Source organism: Pholcus phalangioides, unplaced genomic scaffold (assembly GCF_987345545.1).
Source record: "Pholcus phalangioides strain wild (caught in Gottingen) unplaced genomic scaffold, Ppha-v1.0 ptg000017l_1, whole genome shotgun sequence".
In the NCBI taxonomy this organism is placed as follows: Eukaryota; Metazoa; Arthropoda; class Arachnida; order Araneae; family Pholcidae; genus Pholcus; species Pholcus phalangioides.
This window is the reverse complement of record NW_028301610.1, coordinates 55,523,328-55,540,322: the sequence shown is the minus strand read 5'-3', so window position 1 is coordinate 55,540,322 and position 16,995 is coordinate 55,523,328. Positions and strand designations below refer to the sequence as shown.

At 32.0% G+C, this 16,995-nt stretch overlaps 1 protein-coding gene across 2 annotated transcripts in view; it reads right to left on the bottom strand.

Moving 5' to 3' along the window:
• Positions 1 to 296: 296 nt before the first annotated feature.
• LOC149074137 (uncharacterized) overlaps positions 297 to 16,995 on the bottom strand; it is a 79,459-nt gene continuing 62,760 nt past the window's right edge. Inside the window, exons 5-10 of one of the 2 annotated variants that reach the window (XM_089246442.1) lie at positions 14,051 to 14,170; positions 13,493 to 13,604; positions 11,752 to 11,867; positions 9,848 to 9,991; positions 5,928 to 6,053; positions 297 to 1,644 (exon numbers count right to left, since the gene is read on the bottom strand). In XM_089246442.1, coding sequence (XP_089102568.1) covers positions 884 to 1,644; positions 5,928 to 6,053; positions 9,848 to 9,991; positions 11,752 to 11,867; positions 13,493 to 13,604; positions 14,051 to 14,170 — 1,379 coding nt within the window. In that variant the 3' untranslated portion in view covers positions 297 to 883. The remainder of the gene's footprint in view (positions 1,645 to 5,927; positions 6,054 to 9,847; positions 9,992 to 11,751; positions 11,868 to 13,492; positions 13,605 to 14,050; positions 14,171 to 16,995) is intronic. The other variant, XM_089246441.1, reaches the window with a different exon arrangement.

Sequence of the window (16,995 nt, the reverse complement as noted above, 5' to 3'; positions counted from 1 at the left end):
ACACATAAAGCTTTCTGCTAACTCAATACCATTTCTGACGTCCTAGATTATTCATGATATAAAACTTGAGCATTTTCCTTTTATATTCCTGTATTACTTGGCTGACCATAATTATTTGCTCAAGAAAAACACAAGAAATTGGGCTTTGAAATACAAGAAAATACAGGACAATACCAATTATCGCCAAAAGTAAGCAAAGTTACCAACTTGTGGGGAAATTGCAGAAAAATCACCAATCACGTGGGAAATGAAATGCCACTAAAAATTTCAATAAATTAAAAATAATGACAAATATGTGAGATGAATATGCATATTTATAGTCGTAATTATCGTTATTTCTGACAATAAAAAGTCAAGTTTTCTTCATTGAAAATACATGAAAAACCGAGACATTTTTGCAAAAAAAAAAAGTCGGAACAGCCAAAAAAAACCGGGACTGTCCTGGGAAATACAAGACGTATGGTCACCTGATGTATTACTTATTATCCTGCATTTTTAATTTTAAAAATATATAATTTTTAAATCAGATAATTCTTTTTGCATTACCCTGTGGTTTCAGGCAAAGATAGAAGAATCCTCCATTCACAAAGTGTCAAATGTGTGTTAATTGAGGCTAACTAAATAGTTTCTGTTCTGTTTCACTATTCTTTTATAACACAAAAAAATATACAAATTTTTGCTATAGTATTACAGGTGTAAATAATTTACATAAGAGATTCTAAGGTAACATAACATCATTTCTCTTTCATGCATGCACAGGAGTTGAAAAAGAAATGAAAGGGATACCATAACTAACATAATACATTATACAATGAAATATCTGATCTGAAACATGTATCTGTATGCTAAAATAGAGACTTTCGGTTTCCTTCAGTATTTTTCCTTAATCATCATCGCATGGATCTAATGCACAAATAACTGCTTTTGTAAAAGCTGCAGCATTTAGTGCAGCACATGGTTGCCATTCTTTTTTGCTCATTCCATCTTTATAATCAGATATACCCCTTACAAACATATAATTTTCTTTTCGATTTCCATAGACTGACTCTACAACTGAGTCAAATTGTGGTACAAAACACTTCAATCCATGTTTATGAGCAAGTTCCATTCTTGCAGAATCATCTCTCATTAGCATACGAGCTGAACCCACAACTCCAAAATGTACTACTGGTAATCCCTGCTCACGTGGATTTTCAACACCTTCAGGGGTTAAGGGATGACTAACTTCAATGAGATCTTTCTCTCCTATAGACATGTACAATTTATCTGTGGATGTCGGTGGACGACAAAAGTCAGCTTCTTGGCTTTCTAATAACTTCAATCCATCATCAATGTAGGTTTTCCACGGGCAATGCATAGGATTTGAGATAGCTTGCTTCCATAACTGTTGGGCTGTGTGTTGGAGAGTCATATTTTGAGGACACCAGGTTCTCATGCTGAATTTTTCTGTGTCTTTTATCTCAGATGTTCTGATCACTGGTGAACCTTTCATCTTCTCATAGAACATGTATACAAAGTTTTCTGAAGAGTTTGGGGATGAAACAACAATATCACCTTGCCTAACATGCTTTGTGTAGTCAGTATAATGGCACACACCACCTCCAACCCCAATCAGTAAAACATATTCCACTTTTTGAAAAATTCCTAGGAAAAATAAAATAGAATAATAATAATGAGGATATATATATATATGAAGAGATTTTATTTTTTAAGTATTTTATATATATATCTATATAGAAAATGTGTAATGTTCGAAAATTAAAACAAATCAATTAACTGCTTCAGAATAAATTCAACAAAATGTGACAAAATCAAGGCTGAAACAAACTTTATGAAAAAAACACGATGAAATAATTTTGCATATTTTTTGTATGATAAGATAATTTTGCATATTTTTTGCATGATAAGATAATTTTGCATATTTTTTGCATGATAAGATAATTTTGCATAACATGTATCAACTAAAAGTCTGAAAAACAAGAAATATTTTTTACCAAAATTAAGAAGAAAAAAATTCTGGATTATTTTCAAAGAAATTTGCAAAACCGTACAGAATTTCTGCACGAAAAAAACATTCTGAAACTACCTTCATCAGTACTAATAAAAAAAAGTGACAGAGTGACAAAACGTATGTTAAAAATTATCCATCTATGTATATTAATTAGGTTCAACACATTCTCTTACTCTGTTGCAAGATAAAGTTGTTTTTCCTTCATTTGTAATGTTTGTTCAACTTACCTAAATCAGATGTCTCAAATTATGTAACAGACAGAGTTTTAAGTGATAAAAGTGATAGAGTACAAAGTAATAAAAGTGATAGAGTACAAAGTAATAAAAGTGATAGAGTACAAAGTAATAAAAGTGATAGAGTACAAAGTAATAAAAGTGATAGAGTACAAAGTAATAAAAGTGATAGAGTACAAAGTAATAAAAGTGATAGGGTAAGGTCTGAAATGTTCGAAAATTGTCAGGCAACATTAGTTTTGAAGTTTAAGTTTTAAACAATTAATTTTTTGAAATGTTTACTTTTTTAATGGTTCCCAAACAATTTTTTTTAAACATTTATTTATTCTTTTACAGCAGTTTCTTGCCTCTTCGATGCTTTAAATGTAAAAAACATATTCCCTGTTTATCACAACATATATGTTACTGCCAAAGCCTGTTGGCGAAGTGGCCAGCCTCATCGCGAATTATCCAATTTTGTTAAATATTGACCCAGCGAATGTCGGAATTTTGGACATTGGCCAGTGATACCTAGCCAAAGTCCGATTACAAAAGACACGATTCGGGATCATTGTCAAGTTGGAGTATTTTTCATGACAATTATGTCCATTATTATGTTATTACGTTACAAGAAGCAACGTAAGCATTTCGCCCCCCTGGGGGTGGGGGGGGGGGGAAGGGCATCTCCGGCAAAACCAAAATTTATTGATATGTCAAAGATTACATATAGTGCAAGGAAATCAAAAATTATGTAAATCGAAGAATCAAATTAATGAAGTTACAGTCAAAGTGCAATGGGCACGGATAATAAATAATCATAGAAAGCATGGACTCTACTAATTTAGGGCTTGAAATTTTAACAAAATATCTTTGTTGAAAAAAATTAGACATTCTTTCCCAAGTTGAAGTCTTCTGTTTACTTTTCCCTGCTCAAGGCCCCTCCACCAAGTCAAAAGTGTTCGAGATTACTTTTTAGTTGTATCATGAACTGCTGATGAAGAGTTCAAACACTAAAATTAAATTTGATGTACAGTCGGCCCCCCATATTCGCGGGGGTTACGTTCCGAGGGTGACCGCGAATACGGAAACCCGCGAATAACCGAAACCATAGGTTTTGCCTTGTATATCTCGTTTACTAAATATCACAAGAAAGAGCAGGGTGACGCAGATGTAGAGGGGAATGTAAAAGAGGGTGCAGAGATTGTTGGCGATGTTTTCTGAAAGAACATTTTTTTGTTTGCCGTGTCTTCTTCATATCACCAAGTATGTTGGAATATGTTGACAAGGCTTCCTCTACTAATTTTTCTACATGTGAAGAACGTATAATGTAGGGATCAATGTTATGAAAATAATCTATTGCTGATTTGAGCTTGCGAAGCCCTTCCGCTATGTTACTTGTGGTGAAGTTCTCTTCGACATCTCTATCTTGATCTTCATCTTTCATCTGGTATCGCTTCAGTTTCAGAACCAGTCAGTTGCATTAATTCGTCCTCTGTCAATCCAGTATCAAAAGAACTTTGAATGGCACGTATTCACTACCAAGGTACGTCCTAACTTCCGGAACAAAACACCGTTTAAACCAATCCAGAAAAAGTGTTTTCGTAGTCTAAGCCTTTTCATTGTTTGTCCAAAATACAGGGAGCTTTAATTTACCCTTTCCCTTTAATGCTCGCGGATTCGTAGATTTGAAAATGACAGTAGACTGTATCATGTACCCATACACATTTGCGCAAAACAACAACATAGTAAGTCTATCTATACTTGTCTTAAAACCATGAGCTCACTTTTTTTCTCCTGCTTAACTTCTTTACAGCATTTTCTTCCAAAATAGTGTAGCTTCATCAGCGTTAAAAACCTGCACATAACCCCCTTCTCTTCAATACTTTTCTACAAGTCTGGAAATTTTCTAGCTGCCTCCTGGTCGGCAGAGGCTTGGTCGCCAGTGAATTTTACATTGCGTGATTCAAATCGTTTCTTAAACCTATGAAACCATCCTTAACTTGCATAAAATTCTGATGAAATAGACATTTCACCAGCCCATTCCTTATAGAAGAGTAAAATTTTTTGCTTTTTCAGTTATAATATTACAATCAATTGAAATACCTTTTTGTAGCAGTCTTGTACCCACAAAAAACAGCATTTTCTGTACGAGAAACACATAGATCAAGTAGGCGCTGCATAGTTTCGACTGCTACGGGTGCAGCTACAGCTGAACGAATATCAGATTCCTTTTCCTTGATATATCTCACCTAGATTTGTTGATTCCATAATGGCGGACCACAACAGTTATTGACTTACTTTTGGCAAGTATAGTCAATACTATATCTCCATTTTTTCTTGTCAAGTTTTCACTTTTATTTACCTTTTCAAAGCATTATCTGTAGCAATAGAACGAGCCATCCTGAACAAGCACAACTCAAATTTTGTAAACAAAACACGTGAATAACGATTGCTGAGTGTTGTCAAAAAAAAATGTTTCAATAAAGGAAAAAAAAACCCGTGAATATGGGGGGCCGACTGTATATGTGAAATTAATGTGCAATAGAGAGTTCTGTTATGAAGAAAAGCTATTTATTCAAACAGTTGCTCTGTTAGTCTAAATTAAAAATTACTAGTATAAATCAAAGTGTACAGCGGGGAACCAGGTTCAAGCCCCACCGTCACCACAGTGGTGGTCGGCTGAAGTTGATTTTCTGTGGTTCCCAACTTCAAGGCGCAAATGCGAGCTGATCTCCCCGTTAAAAAGTCTCACCAGAGAGAGCAACAGTCCTACAACAGTACAAATATTCAGTCATTACACTTCATTCACTTCACTGCTGAGATATAGATGGCAGCACTGAAAAATCACACGCACTCAGACTGTTAGGTACACATACTTACACTTCCGGCGATAATAAAGATAAAAAATTGCTATTATTTTTTCTTTCGCAATCTATAAATTTTATTAATATTGTTATTTTGATTTATACTTTAATAAATGTCATATTACTTTAAATTTTTATATGATTTTCATAACATTGCACATTAAAACTGGCGGAACTCCACTTAAGTTGTCACTCCGCTGAAGCCATCATAATTTTTCGATAACTTGAGGTGACGACTTATGAAGGTTTTACTGTATATGTTCATATAATTATTTTTATAGTTTTTCTCTCTAATTCAATACAGCTACTACACATATAGACATATATCACATGTTCGTGATTAAAAAAAAATGGATTTGGCTCTCACCAGGCTGCCTGAAATTAGCACATTGAGCTTTGGCCAGAGATCTCCAGCCACTTTGCAAAATGGCCGGCAAAGTCCTAATCATTTCTGCAATTTGGACTTGGGACAAAACTCTTTGCCAATTTGCAAATTGGCCACACTTTGGGCTTTGGCAGTAGCATATATACTCCAGGTTTGATCACATTTGAATTTGACAGAATATTAAATTTTTTGTTATCTGATTTAGGTGAAATGTTAGTTTTTTATTTAGACTGATTAGGTTGAAAAGGTTAGTTTTGTATTTAAACTGATTAGGTTGAAAAGGTTAGTTTTTATATAATACAGTTTTTATTGTCTGGTTTAGTATAAATAGTTTCTATAAATCCTTTGCATAATACATTTGATATAATCCGGGGCACTAAAAATTCAGTACAGTCAAAAACGCAGCCTAATAGCAAATTCCAGTAATCATTGTAATAGAAAAAATTCGTAATTACCAAGCAAACGAGTTGTTGCACTTCCAGCAGCAATAGCTGCGCTGCGAGAGTGACCTATAGTTGGAAGTTTAGTTGATACAACTCTATGAGCTCCAATATTTCCCAGAGTATAAACATTTGATTCACCTGAAAAGCAGGTTTAAGGTAAGAAAAAATCTAAAACAAAAAATGAGGTATAAGATCCAAACATAATTTACTTGAAAGGTATGAACCTTCTAGCAAGAATGCTAATGTAGGAGATATGCAAATTAAAGGAGATCGCGTATCTTTTTCATACACACACCTCTCTCTCTGCTAGAAGGTTAAACCAAAAATACAAATGTATTGCATAAACTGTTCATACAAAAAAGAGTGAAATGGATTGAAAGCTGATTCCAAGTATATAAAGATTAGGAGTTTGTACACTTGAATATATGGGTCTTTTTACAAAATTTCAGAGTACTCTGATAGTAATTTTAATTTTTTTTTTTTTTAGTACTTCATTTAATTCTCTGTCATGACATTTCTTAATTTGTTTCAGATGGTATCTAATTTTTTTTTAAATCATTGTTTGCAGCAAAATATATATATATATTACTTACACACTAGTCATTAATCTATGCTTTCTTTAAAGAATATAAAATTAAAGAAATTTTAACTTACAAAAATAATGACTATTTAAAAAATATTTTCAAACTAAAAATAAAGAATCATACTTGTGAAATATTTCAGAACATTTTATTAAGAAAACAGAGGAAAACACTTCTTGAATATATATCTTACATCAAGTATTGAATAATTTTACCCTTTGTGAATATGTCCATTTGTTTCATTACAAACACTAGTTTGAATGCTTTGTCTACTCTTAATCTGTTTTGCTATTTGGAATGAACTGCGCCTTGAAAAAATCCTTTCAACACAGGCATCAATGATTTGGCTGTAGTTAGTGTGTTTACAAATTACATATCGCTCTCTGTAATTGTATCTTTACCCAAAACATTATAAAAACTATTCCACCACTCAAAATCAGACATTGTATCAACAACCTTAGGGTGAAAAAAAAAAATTTTTAGCATGAAAATGGTTCCAACTTTTCCAAAAACCAGAGTCACATTTTTGTTTGATTAATTCAAGACCCTTATTTCTCTCTTCTTTTGCGACATTAATTCCCTATTAGAAGTTAACACTGATGAGCTTAGAATAAATGCAGCAAAGTGTGCATCTGTTAATGATTGTTCATATCTATTTTTATACTCTGATGACAAAAAATTTTTATTGTTTGATGGTGATGCTTATTTTACCTTCAATTGCAGCTTTTTCCATGCCAATGCACATTCAGCTATGGAGCAGTTGTGTGTGTGTTCCTTTGTACAAAATCGTTAATTTTAGCTATTGGCTTCAGAATTGCAATTATGTCCTTGACATATCTTTTTGAATCAATATTTAAGATTTCAGTAGAGATGTTACTATCTGAGATCTGTGGTCTTCACAAACTTTGGTAACAACTGACGAATTTTTAACAAAAGATTCAAGAGAATCACAATAAGTATTCCATCATACCTCTGCAGGAAGACCAATGCACTTCCACCTTACATATGATACCATGATTTTAGAAATGATTGTGGAAGTATCTAAATATATTTGTATCTAAATATACTTTGTTACATCAGTTTTAACCAAATCGCCGGCTAAAAAGTTTAAAATGTGGGCACTGCACCAATATTTAAGTCCCAAAAAGCCAGACTGTTCATCCAGAGTCTTTCTGGAAGAAACCATACTTCCAGTAACAAAACTTTATAACAAAACTTGATATTTTATAACAAAACTTGATATATTACATTAGATGTTTTCTCTTCTGTTGACTTCACTGAACTGAAAACCGCATTTGCTAAATAATTCCCTGCATGTGATAAGCCGGATGTGTCAATAGTATCAACATGGATGGCTTTACCACACCGTTTGATAATACACAGAATTTCTTCATTATGTATATCCATCCATTGCACTGTAATTTGATTTTCTAAGTCAACTTTACATCCTCTAACTTCATCATTGTAAATCTTGGGTAACCATTTATCAGCTAAATTGGTACGACTATGGTATGTCTGATATTTGATACACATATTAATATATATATTATAATATTATAAAAATATTTGAGAATATATTTAAATTAATTGATATTTAAAATAATTTAATAAAAATTAAAATCAGTTTAGAGCTGCATAAATAGTTTTATTCAATTACAACAGATAATTTTTCATATCTGAAAAAAAATTGATTTAAATCAGTGATTTAAAAAAAAAAATCAGTTGATGCTGATTTAGATCAGTGATTTTAAAAAAAAAAATCAGTTGATGCTGATTTAGATCAGTGATTTAAAAAAAAAAATCAGTTGATGCTGATTTAAATCAACTGATTTAAATCACGACAACCCTGGTCGGGTGTCTACTCAGTTACATCTAAAAACTCAAGCAAACGCAACAGAATGGAAACTATGATTCAAAGTGAAGTTTTCTTAGTAAAAAGGTTTTGAAGGTTTAAGTTAAATTTAATAAGTTAATCTATCCAATTTAAACCCTTTTCTACATTCTCCATCATGTTATTTTTTCAGTTAAATGCACAAGTAAAGTAGTACAGATCGTTAAAATCACTGCCAGGCACAGATCCAGGGAGAAGTGTCAAAAGGGGCATTTTAGTATGAGTAAAGGTCGTTATATGACAATACATTCCGTATTTTATGGGACGGAACCATTATTTTCCTACATTTTTATTTCCAGACCCAATTCTCACCCCAAAGCCCAGTCTGGATCACTAATGTGAAAGGCATAAATTTGAGATTTATACTAACATCAAATTACTATTAAATTTCAACAAAAAACTTTGAAATAAAAGAAAATCATCCTGATGATATATATAATATACAGCTGAGCAAGTCTAGTGTCCACTTTGACCAGATTTTAATAATTTTACCAGACCAAAATTCAAACTGCAAGGGGTGAGGGTGTTTTTAGAATTTGACCATGGGGTGGAATAAGCTGATTTCATTATTTTAAGAGATCAAAGCAGCAGAAATAATAATAATTTCTTTAGAGCAATCAATCAATCAACAAAATCCATGTTTTTCAGTCATAAAACTAAAAAAAAATATATATATATTATTACAAAATAAAAGTGAAAAATATTTATAAAATATTAAACTTCAAGTTGGCTATAATTTGAGATCATTTTATTTTAAAAATTAAACTTTAAATTTTTCATTTCAAAAATGTGGAATGTACATTTTTTTGGGAATGACCCATATTATTGATAATGCTCAACATAAAATGGAAGCTATGCAATGTCATATAGGCAAATAAGGGAGAAAAATTGAGAGTTTCTGACACTCTCAATAAACTGATTATTTTGTATTATTTTCAGATTATTTTTGCACTGAAGTTATTTTGAAAAAATAGAGATACAGTCCATGCTTGCTTTTACCAACTCGTACAGACTTAAACAATCAGTTCATAAAATCGAAAGTTTGTAAATAGGGAAAAAGTTTAAGGGAATGGTATATTTTTTGGGACCAGGACACTAGTTCCTAAAAATGTGTGGTTGGTAAAATCGAGTGAACAGACTGCATTTGATTTTATATGGTTATAGAGACACTCATTTTTGCATATTCTATGTGATAATCATGCAAAAAGTGGCTAGGATTTACTGTAATAAAAAATTTTAGTCTTTTTCTATGTTGCATCAAAAATAGGATCGTTTGAAATAACTGTAAAAAAATTCCTTACAATGAAGAAATCCCTGTTTTTAGGATCATTTTTCAATCATATTCTTAGTCAAGAGAAGAAGATATATGCTTTGAAAGGGTTTTTCAAGCTTCATATTTTTAGAAATAGCTAAATTTGTTTTAAGAAACAAACACACACATTATGTTACAACCTACTTACCCTCTGTTTTGTATCTTACATATGTATCTTTATTCTCAATCATTGCATCCACAGCTAGTTTTTCACAATATTGTGCTGTTACGATTGCAATTGTGGGTTGTTGAGAGCTTATTACTGTTGGCATCTGCTTAACAATTTTCACTTCTGGAAGCACAAATGAAACAAAAATGTTTTATATAAAAGCTTTTTTTAATAAATAAAAAAAAAATTCCACGACAATTTTAATATGTAACATTATTTAATGTATAGTATTAATATGATTAATATGTAATAAATTCTAATATAGTCAATATGTATATAACAAATTCTAATATAGTCAAAATGTATATAACAAATTCTAATATAGTCAAAATGTATATAACAAATTCTAATATAATCAATATGTATATAATAAATATCAACATAGTTGAGTTTTCTCTTGTAAAATGCAGAATTTAAGTGATTAATTTATTCACTAATGGAAAAAGTGAATCATAGATTGAGGTACTTCCTTTTCACAAGACTTCATGAATGTGTGGGACTTAAATGTAAATCTTCAGTCAATAAAATATTCATTGTTCTCTTACAAATACAACGCCACAACAGGCAAAATGCCCAACGAGGTGGCTGATAAAAAAGATACCCATAAAAATTATGATGTCATATATTTCAAAAATACAGCAACCCAATTAAAGTCGCTCGTCAATGAGAGTTCCCAAATCAGTGACCCTAGTTGCATCCGGGATAGTGACACCATTCAACTCGTAAGAGAACCGTGGGTTGTTCGAACCAAAATGAGCGACCATGCATTTATCAACGCTAAACGTCATGCTCCATTCAATTGCCCATGCTGCAATCCTGTTTAAGTTGGTCTGGAGCAACTCCCTATCGCTTTCATTCCCGATTACCCCCATTATCTTCACATCATCTGTGAATTTGCTAGTAATGCCATCGATACCCTGATCTAGTTCATCGATAAAAAGTGAAAAAAGTATGGGGCCAAGGACACTTCCCCGAGGAACTCCACTTGTGACGTCTGTCCAACCAGAGAATTCCCTGTTCACCATAACTCGTTGCGACCTATCTCTTAACCACGATTCTATCCAATTCAGCAAGTTGTCCTCAATTCCAATCTCGTGTAAACGCTTCAAGAGTTTGCCATGTTGGACCCGATCGAATGCCTTCTGGAAATCAAGGTAAACAACGTCAACATTTTTGCTCTGACCCAAAGCCTTAGTCACGTGATCATAGAAGCAAAGGAGGTTAGTTACACATGACTTCCCCTTCCTGAACCCATGCTGATTAAACTTTGTTAAAATATTAGTTAATAATATTAACTATTTGTTACTACATACAACCCTGCAAACACTCTGAATGGTAAGTAAACCTGAAAAATTTTCACTGAAAAACTCATTCTCTCTCTCTCCCTATAACACATGATAGCCCGTCTACTTTTTCCATCTCTTTAACCTTCAGTGATGCATATATATAGTGTCTGTTTGAAGTTTTTTTTTCCTTTTTTCTTTTTTTTATGGAATTTAGCCCTGTGGCAGTCAACATAGTTAAACGCAATTAGCTATGCTGTGTTTAAGACAAATTTTCTGCTATGAATTTTAGAAAAAAATTTCTGCGGAATCATTTTTTTGTCTTCATATGAAATTTTGTCATCCTGGTTTTTAGATCAAGCTATAGATTTCTTTGAGTAGTGTCAATTTAATTATGACCACTCTATATTGGTATAAGAATGCTCATTGCAAAGAAAGGAATGAATTGAGTTGCATAAAATAACTATATATTCACATTATATGTACAGATACAGAAATTTTTCTTTCTTACAGAATTCTGCTTCCAAATGATTTTTGCACATTCAATTTTTTTTTAATTAAAAATTCCAGAGAATGTAGTGATTAGTAGTTAAAACTTACCTGTATCATCTTGTGTTATCCTGGTAAAGGTTTCATTTCCCATGCACTTTATCAGTTTTTGAGATACCATATCATCTAGTATGTTTTCTATTTCATTTTGTGTTGCATGAAATGACCTGGAAAAAGGAAAAATTGTCAATTTTAAAAATATATAATTGGAGTAAAAATATATAGTTGGATTAAACTTTATTACACAGATATATAAAATATTAGGCTATATTTTATATATCTGTGCAATCAAGTTTAATCCAACACAGTCATATTCTTTAACAGAGCAACTAATAAAACTGACAATAGTTGATAGAGCCTGAGCCATGTATGGCAAAAGCCCTTAGCCTGTAATGTTAGCTGAAATTCTTGTGAAGGATTTTCAGACATGTTAATGGCAGTGGATCATTTTGTAAACTTGTCTTTCTAGAACCTTTGCACTATTTTCACATTTAGCTTCTATTCTTTTCCATGATTCAATTTTTCACTTCATCAAAAATGAGAGGCATATTATGTAGTAGGAGCTCCCAAATGGACTCCCCAGGACCTAGGCAATTCCGGATTAGGGAATATTTTGGATTATGGATCTCCTTATGGTTATTTCCCAAGTTTTCATATTTAACCCTTTACAGCATGCTACCCTTTAAAGTTAAAATTTCAAAAAAATGTAGCCAGTATATTCAGGCCTAAAGGAGTATGCAGGTATAATTTTGTACAGATTGCATGTACCATTTCAATTTCGTGGGTGTGCCCAAAGAGGGCACAACTTAAATTCGTGACTCAATTTTAGGCAAGATTTCAATGTAAAAAGTTAAAACTTATACAGAATAAAGAGATTAGTGTACAACCAGTAAAATAACACAGAATTTTTTTTTCCAGAAATCCTTTTTATAACCAAAAAAAAATTTTTGAAATTTGAATCCATTTCTTTGAAAAAAAAGGGTTTCAAAAATAAACACAGGCCAAAAGTATGGATTGGCTTGCTTGGTGATGTTATCTAGTGTTGATAAAGAAGGTTCAAAGTAATCTCTAAACTAATTTTCATTTTGTTTATCCTTGATTTTCAGTGTTTGAAAAAGGAATTTTTAGGTGTGCCTAGACTAGGCACACTGAGTCATATAGGGTTAAAGCAGTAATATACCTCTTTAACACTTTGATTCATATTTTCTTTTGAAAGAAATAATAATGCTCAACGAAGTGGCTGAGAAAAAGATGAACATAACAAATACAGATGTCATACATTTCTAAAATACAGCAACCACCAATTAAAAATGCAATTATAAAAACTGAAGTCTATATATACATGATAAAATATTATACAATACCCATAACAAACATTTATGGTTGTCTTATTATAAGTATGGATAGCTTCTCGATTTACCCAACATGTTTATCGTACTTCTTTTTAAACTTGTCAATTGTGTTAGAATTTACTACCCCGGGGTAAGCTATTCCATTAATTAATAACCCCTAATAGAGAAAAACATAAGATATAACATTATACATAATATATAATGACAAAACACTTTTAGCTGGGGGGTGGAACACAACAATGAGTTGTAAAATCCCTGTGAAAGAAAAACTGGGGACAATGAAAAATGACAATAAAAGCTAATCTTTGTTATGTACCTTTGATAATAGCCCTTGATAACCACTTGAAATATTCACAATTAAGAAGCTATCTAAGTTTTTATACTATCATAATTTCCCCAAAATCAAACCATAAGTAGAAAGAATCAAACAGCATACTTACTGCGCCATGTCATTTAAAGATATTGGTGTTGGATAGGAGGATTCTATCAGTTCCAATAGTTTTTCCTTTGATAGCTCACTTTTCATATCAAGCATACTTTCATCCATGCTCACTATATATGAAAGAAACTGCTACTATATAAACTGCGATCACAATGATTTGTATTATTTTAATGATTATGAAGCATTAGAAATAACTTGAACATGCATTTATAATATACATAATATTTACTCTTATTACATTAAGTTGATGCTGCTGAAAAATTAAAGATCAATCTAAGATTGCAATGGAAAAGAAGACAAATTGGAAAAAAAAATGTTTCATTATCATGATGAGAAAAAAGAAGCATGTGAAATTTTCAATAACTCATCAAAATTGACTGAAACCAAATTCAAATTTTGCTTTTGAACACATCATGTTCAGATTATATTTAATTTTATACGGTATATCCAGCTAAACATTCAAAAACACTTTTCTCAAAATATGGTATATTTTTGTGCCTAATAGAATCTTCAGAATTGGCAGTTTGAAATAGAAGTATTAGAAAATGGTTATTACCAGGTCGAGCTGGAGGTTCAGTCATATTTTCTAATTGTTTCATTTCCACATCAATTTTCTTTATATTTGTGTAACTGCTTTGCATCAGTTTCATTATCTTCTTTATAAAGCCAACATAATCTGTATTAGTACAAAATATTCATAAATTTCACTAGTATTCAGCATATTTTGTCTTGATCAATAAGTTCATTTATGACTCTTGAATGATGTTTTACTGGTTTCCACACAATAATCATGATATATTCAGTTGAATAGTACTCAATAAAATACTTCAATAAACAAGGATTAGCAAACCTTGAATAATAAGTTAAATAACACTTCAAACAAAAAAAATTGTCATAATACTAATTTTATTTAATATCCCTCCTCCATACTTTTTTGGTTTGTTTCTTTACCACTATTTCAATTCAGTAAGTCTCGCTGTCTATTTATCATATCATTTATATGAAGACAAAAGTGGACATCTTTGAAGTTTCAAAAAATAAGTGGAGTTGTCAAAAGTGAGAAGTTTGTAAATTAGATACAAGAACAAAATATAGCTTGTCATTGGGAGGGAGGGGGAGATCTCCTGTTGGCTTTAAAATGAGGGCATATTTCTAATGGGTGGGGTAATGATATATGCACAATTGAAACTATCCCAGTTCATATAACCACCCACTGGGATCTGCCAAATTTTCAAGCCAATCCTTAAATAGCATATTATTATCCTTAACCCCTCCACAATGTTTTTTTTTTCATTCCTTCTTTCAATGAAATCTGTTTTTCTTTCAATTCACCAAAAGTGAAAACACTATTTTCCAGAAAACGGGGAAAAGAGATTATTCTAGTTTGATTTTTTTAAAATATGTTTTCAAGTACAGGATTACTTACAAAAACAGGTTTTAATACAAATACAAAGCCACAATAGGCAAAATGCCCAATGAGGTGACTGAGAAAAAGATGCCTATAACAAATATGGAGATATATTTCTAAAATGCAGCAACCCCCAATTAAAAATACAATTACAATAACTAGAAACAATATATATACATGATAAAATATTATACAATGCCCATAAAATATACCACTAAACCAAACATGCACCTCGTCCATATTCCTCTGTAAAACTTCTAACGAATTGATACATGTTGGAATGTGTGTGCATGCATGTATTGAACCTTCCGTGAAGTTTGTTTCTGCGCCATAAAATATACTTATGGTTGTCTTATTCTAAGTAAGGATACCTTCTCGATTTACCTGACTTACTTATCTTAGCAATTCAATAACAATAGATGATGTAGTATAGGGAAATTGGGGGATGTCTGTGAGTGAATATTCATCATTATAGTAGTGGTAATTTTCGGCCAAGCTCTTCTCATTATCTTATCATTTGTTTCTCATTTTAAAACAAAAGCCTCATTTTTTTAAGCAATATATTTTAAAACTTCCTACATTAGGGGGCTGTTTATATAATTTTGAAAGCAAAATTTGCATCTGAGCCATGGATGCTCAAGCACACACTGTATATTTTGGAATGCCTCCGAACACACCAGAATTTGTTCAAAAATCAGAATTTTTTATGAAGCTCAAACCGAGCACCATGGGTCTGAAACACTTCTGATGCCTCTAAATTCAATTCCCTCCATTTAAACTGAGCTTTTAGATTCTAGCATCATGCATAAATCAGTGATGTGGAATTAAACATACAGTAAAACCTCCCAACAATGGCCACTAATGGGACTGTAAAAATGTGGATGTTATATTGGGAGTGGTCGTTTTATTTCTGAAAAAAAACTAAAATTTGCAATCTAAATATATAGCATGTAAAATGACAATCCAATCTGTAACTGATTATGATATCTTAAAATTCAGGCTTGCAGTGCTCAGGTAGAATACAACAACCGAAAAAAAGTGATATGGGCCAAGAGACAGTGTACTAACAAACCCAAATATTTCTTTGTTAACACTGGACCAAAGCCGCTTGAAAGTTCTATTAATGCAGCTTTACACTGGACCTTTTCCTTCCAAGGTGTTTCTAAGTTCAATCAGATAGCTGAAGACATAGGTGCTGACATACATTCTTGTTAAAAAAAAAGATTGACACATCCCTCTCAAAAAATTAATACCCCAGACATTTCTATTATTATTTGTGAGAACCATTTTTTTTGACTGAACCATCAATTGGAGTAGGGAGCACCAAATAAACAAAAGATTTGTAGTAATCAAATAATGTGCATATCCCTCTAGTGATTAGAGTGTTGACAACAGGTTTCTTTTGTTGTCCCCTATATTATCTCCAAGTCTTTTTCCTCTCCAATGCCTTCAATATACCCATCTAGCATCTGTACCCAGGAAAAGAAAACATACATAATATTTTCCCCTCGTGAAGTTCAGGGAGTGAGAAAACTCCCTTAAAAATCAGCTTGAAAATGATTTTTTCTCATCGCGATATGCATATTTTTTCCCCGACTCCATGTCCAAAGTGGCCATTGTTCAGAAATTGTTGTTCAGGTTTCATCGTTAAAAGGTTTCTTGTAATATTAAGTCTATGGGATACATTCGATTCCAACAAAATGTGGTCATTGTTCTGAGATTACCATTGTTTGGAGGTGGCAGTTAAAGGAGGGTTTACTGTATATAAGAAAGATAATAAGTAAAAAAGTAGACCCCTTAATTCTCAAGCTTAATATCTTATCAAAAAAACAACTGTTGGTTATAATATAATGGACAAATAACTACATAATGTAAAATAAACTGCTAGTGAACTACATAAAGCCAAATTATCATAGGTCTAAACTTGTATTGAGTCCATGAGACTGAGCCCACTCAATATTTGCCACCCTCTCAATAATACCTATAGATATGTTAGGTTTGAGTGCCTCCCCCAATATTTTCAATAACTTCATGTCTTTGCACATATTGCGCTCAATATTATTTCTAATTTGATAACGCACTAGTCAGTTTCA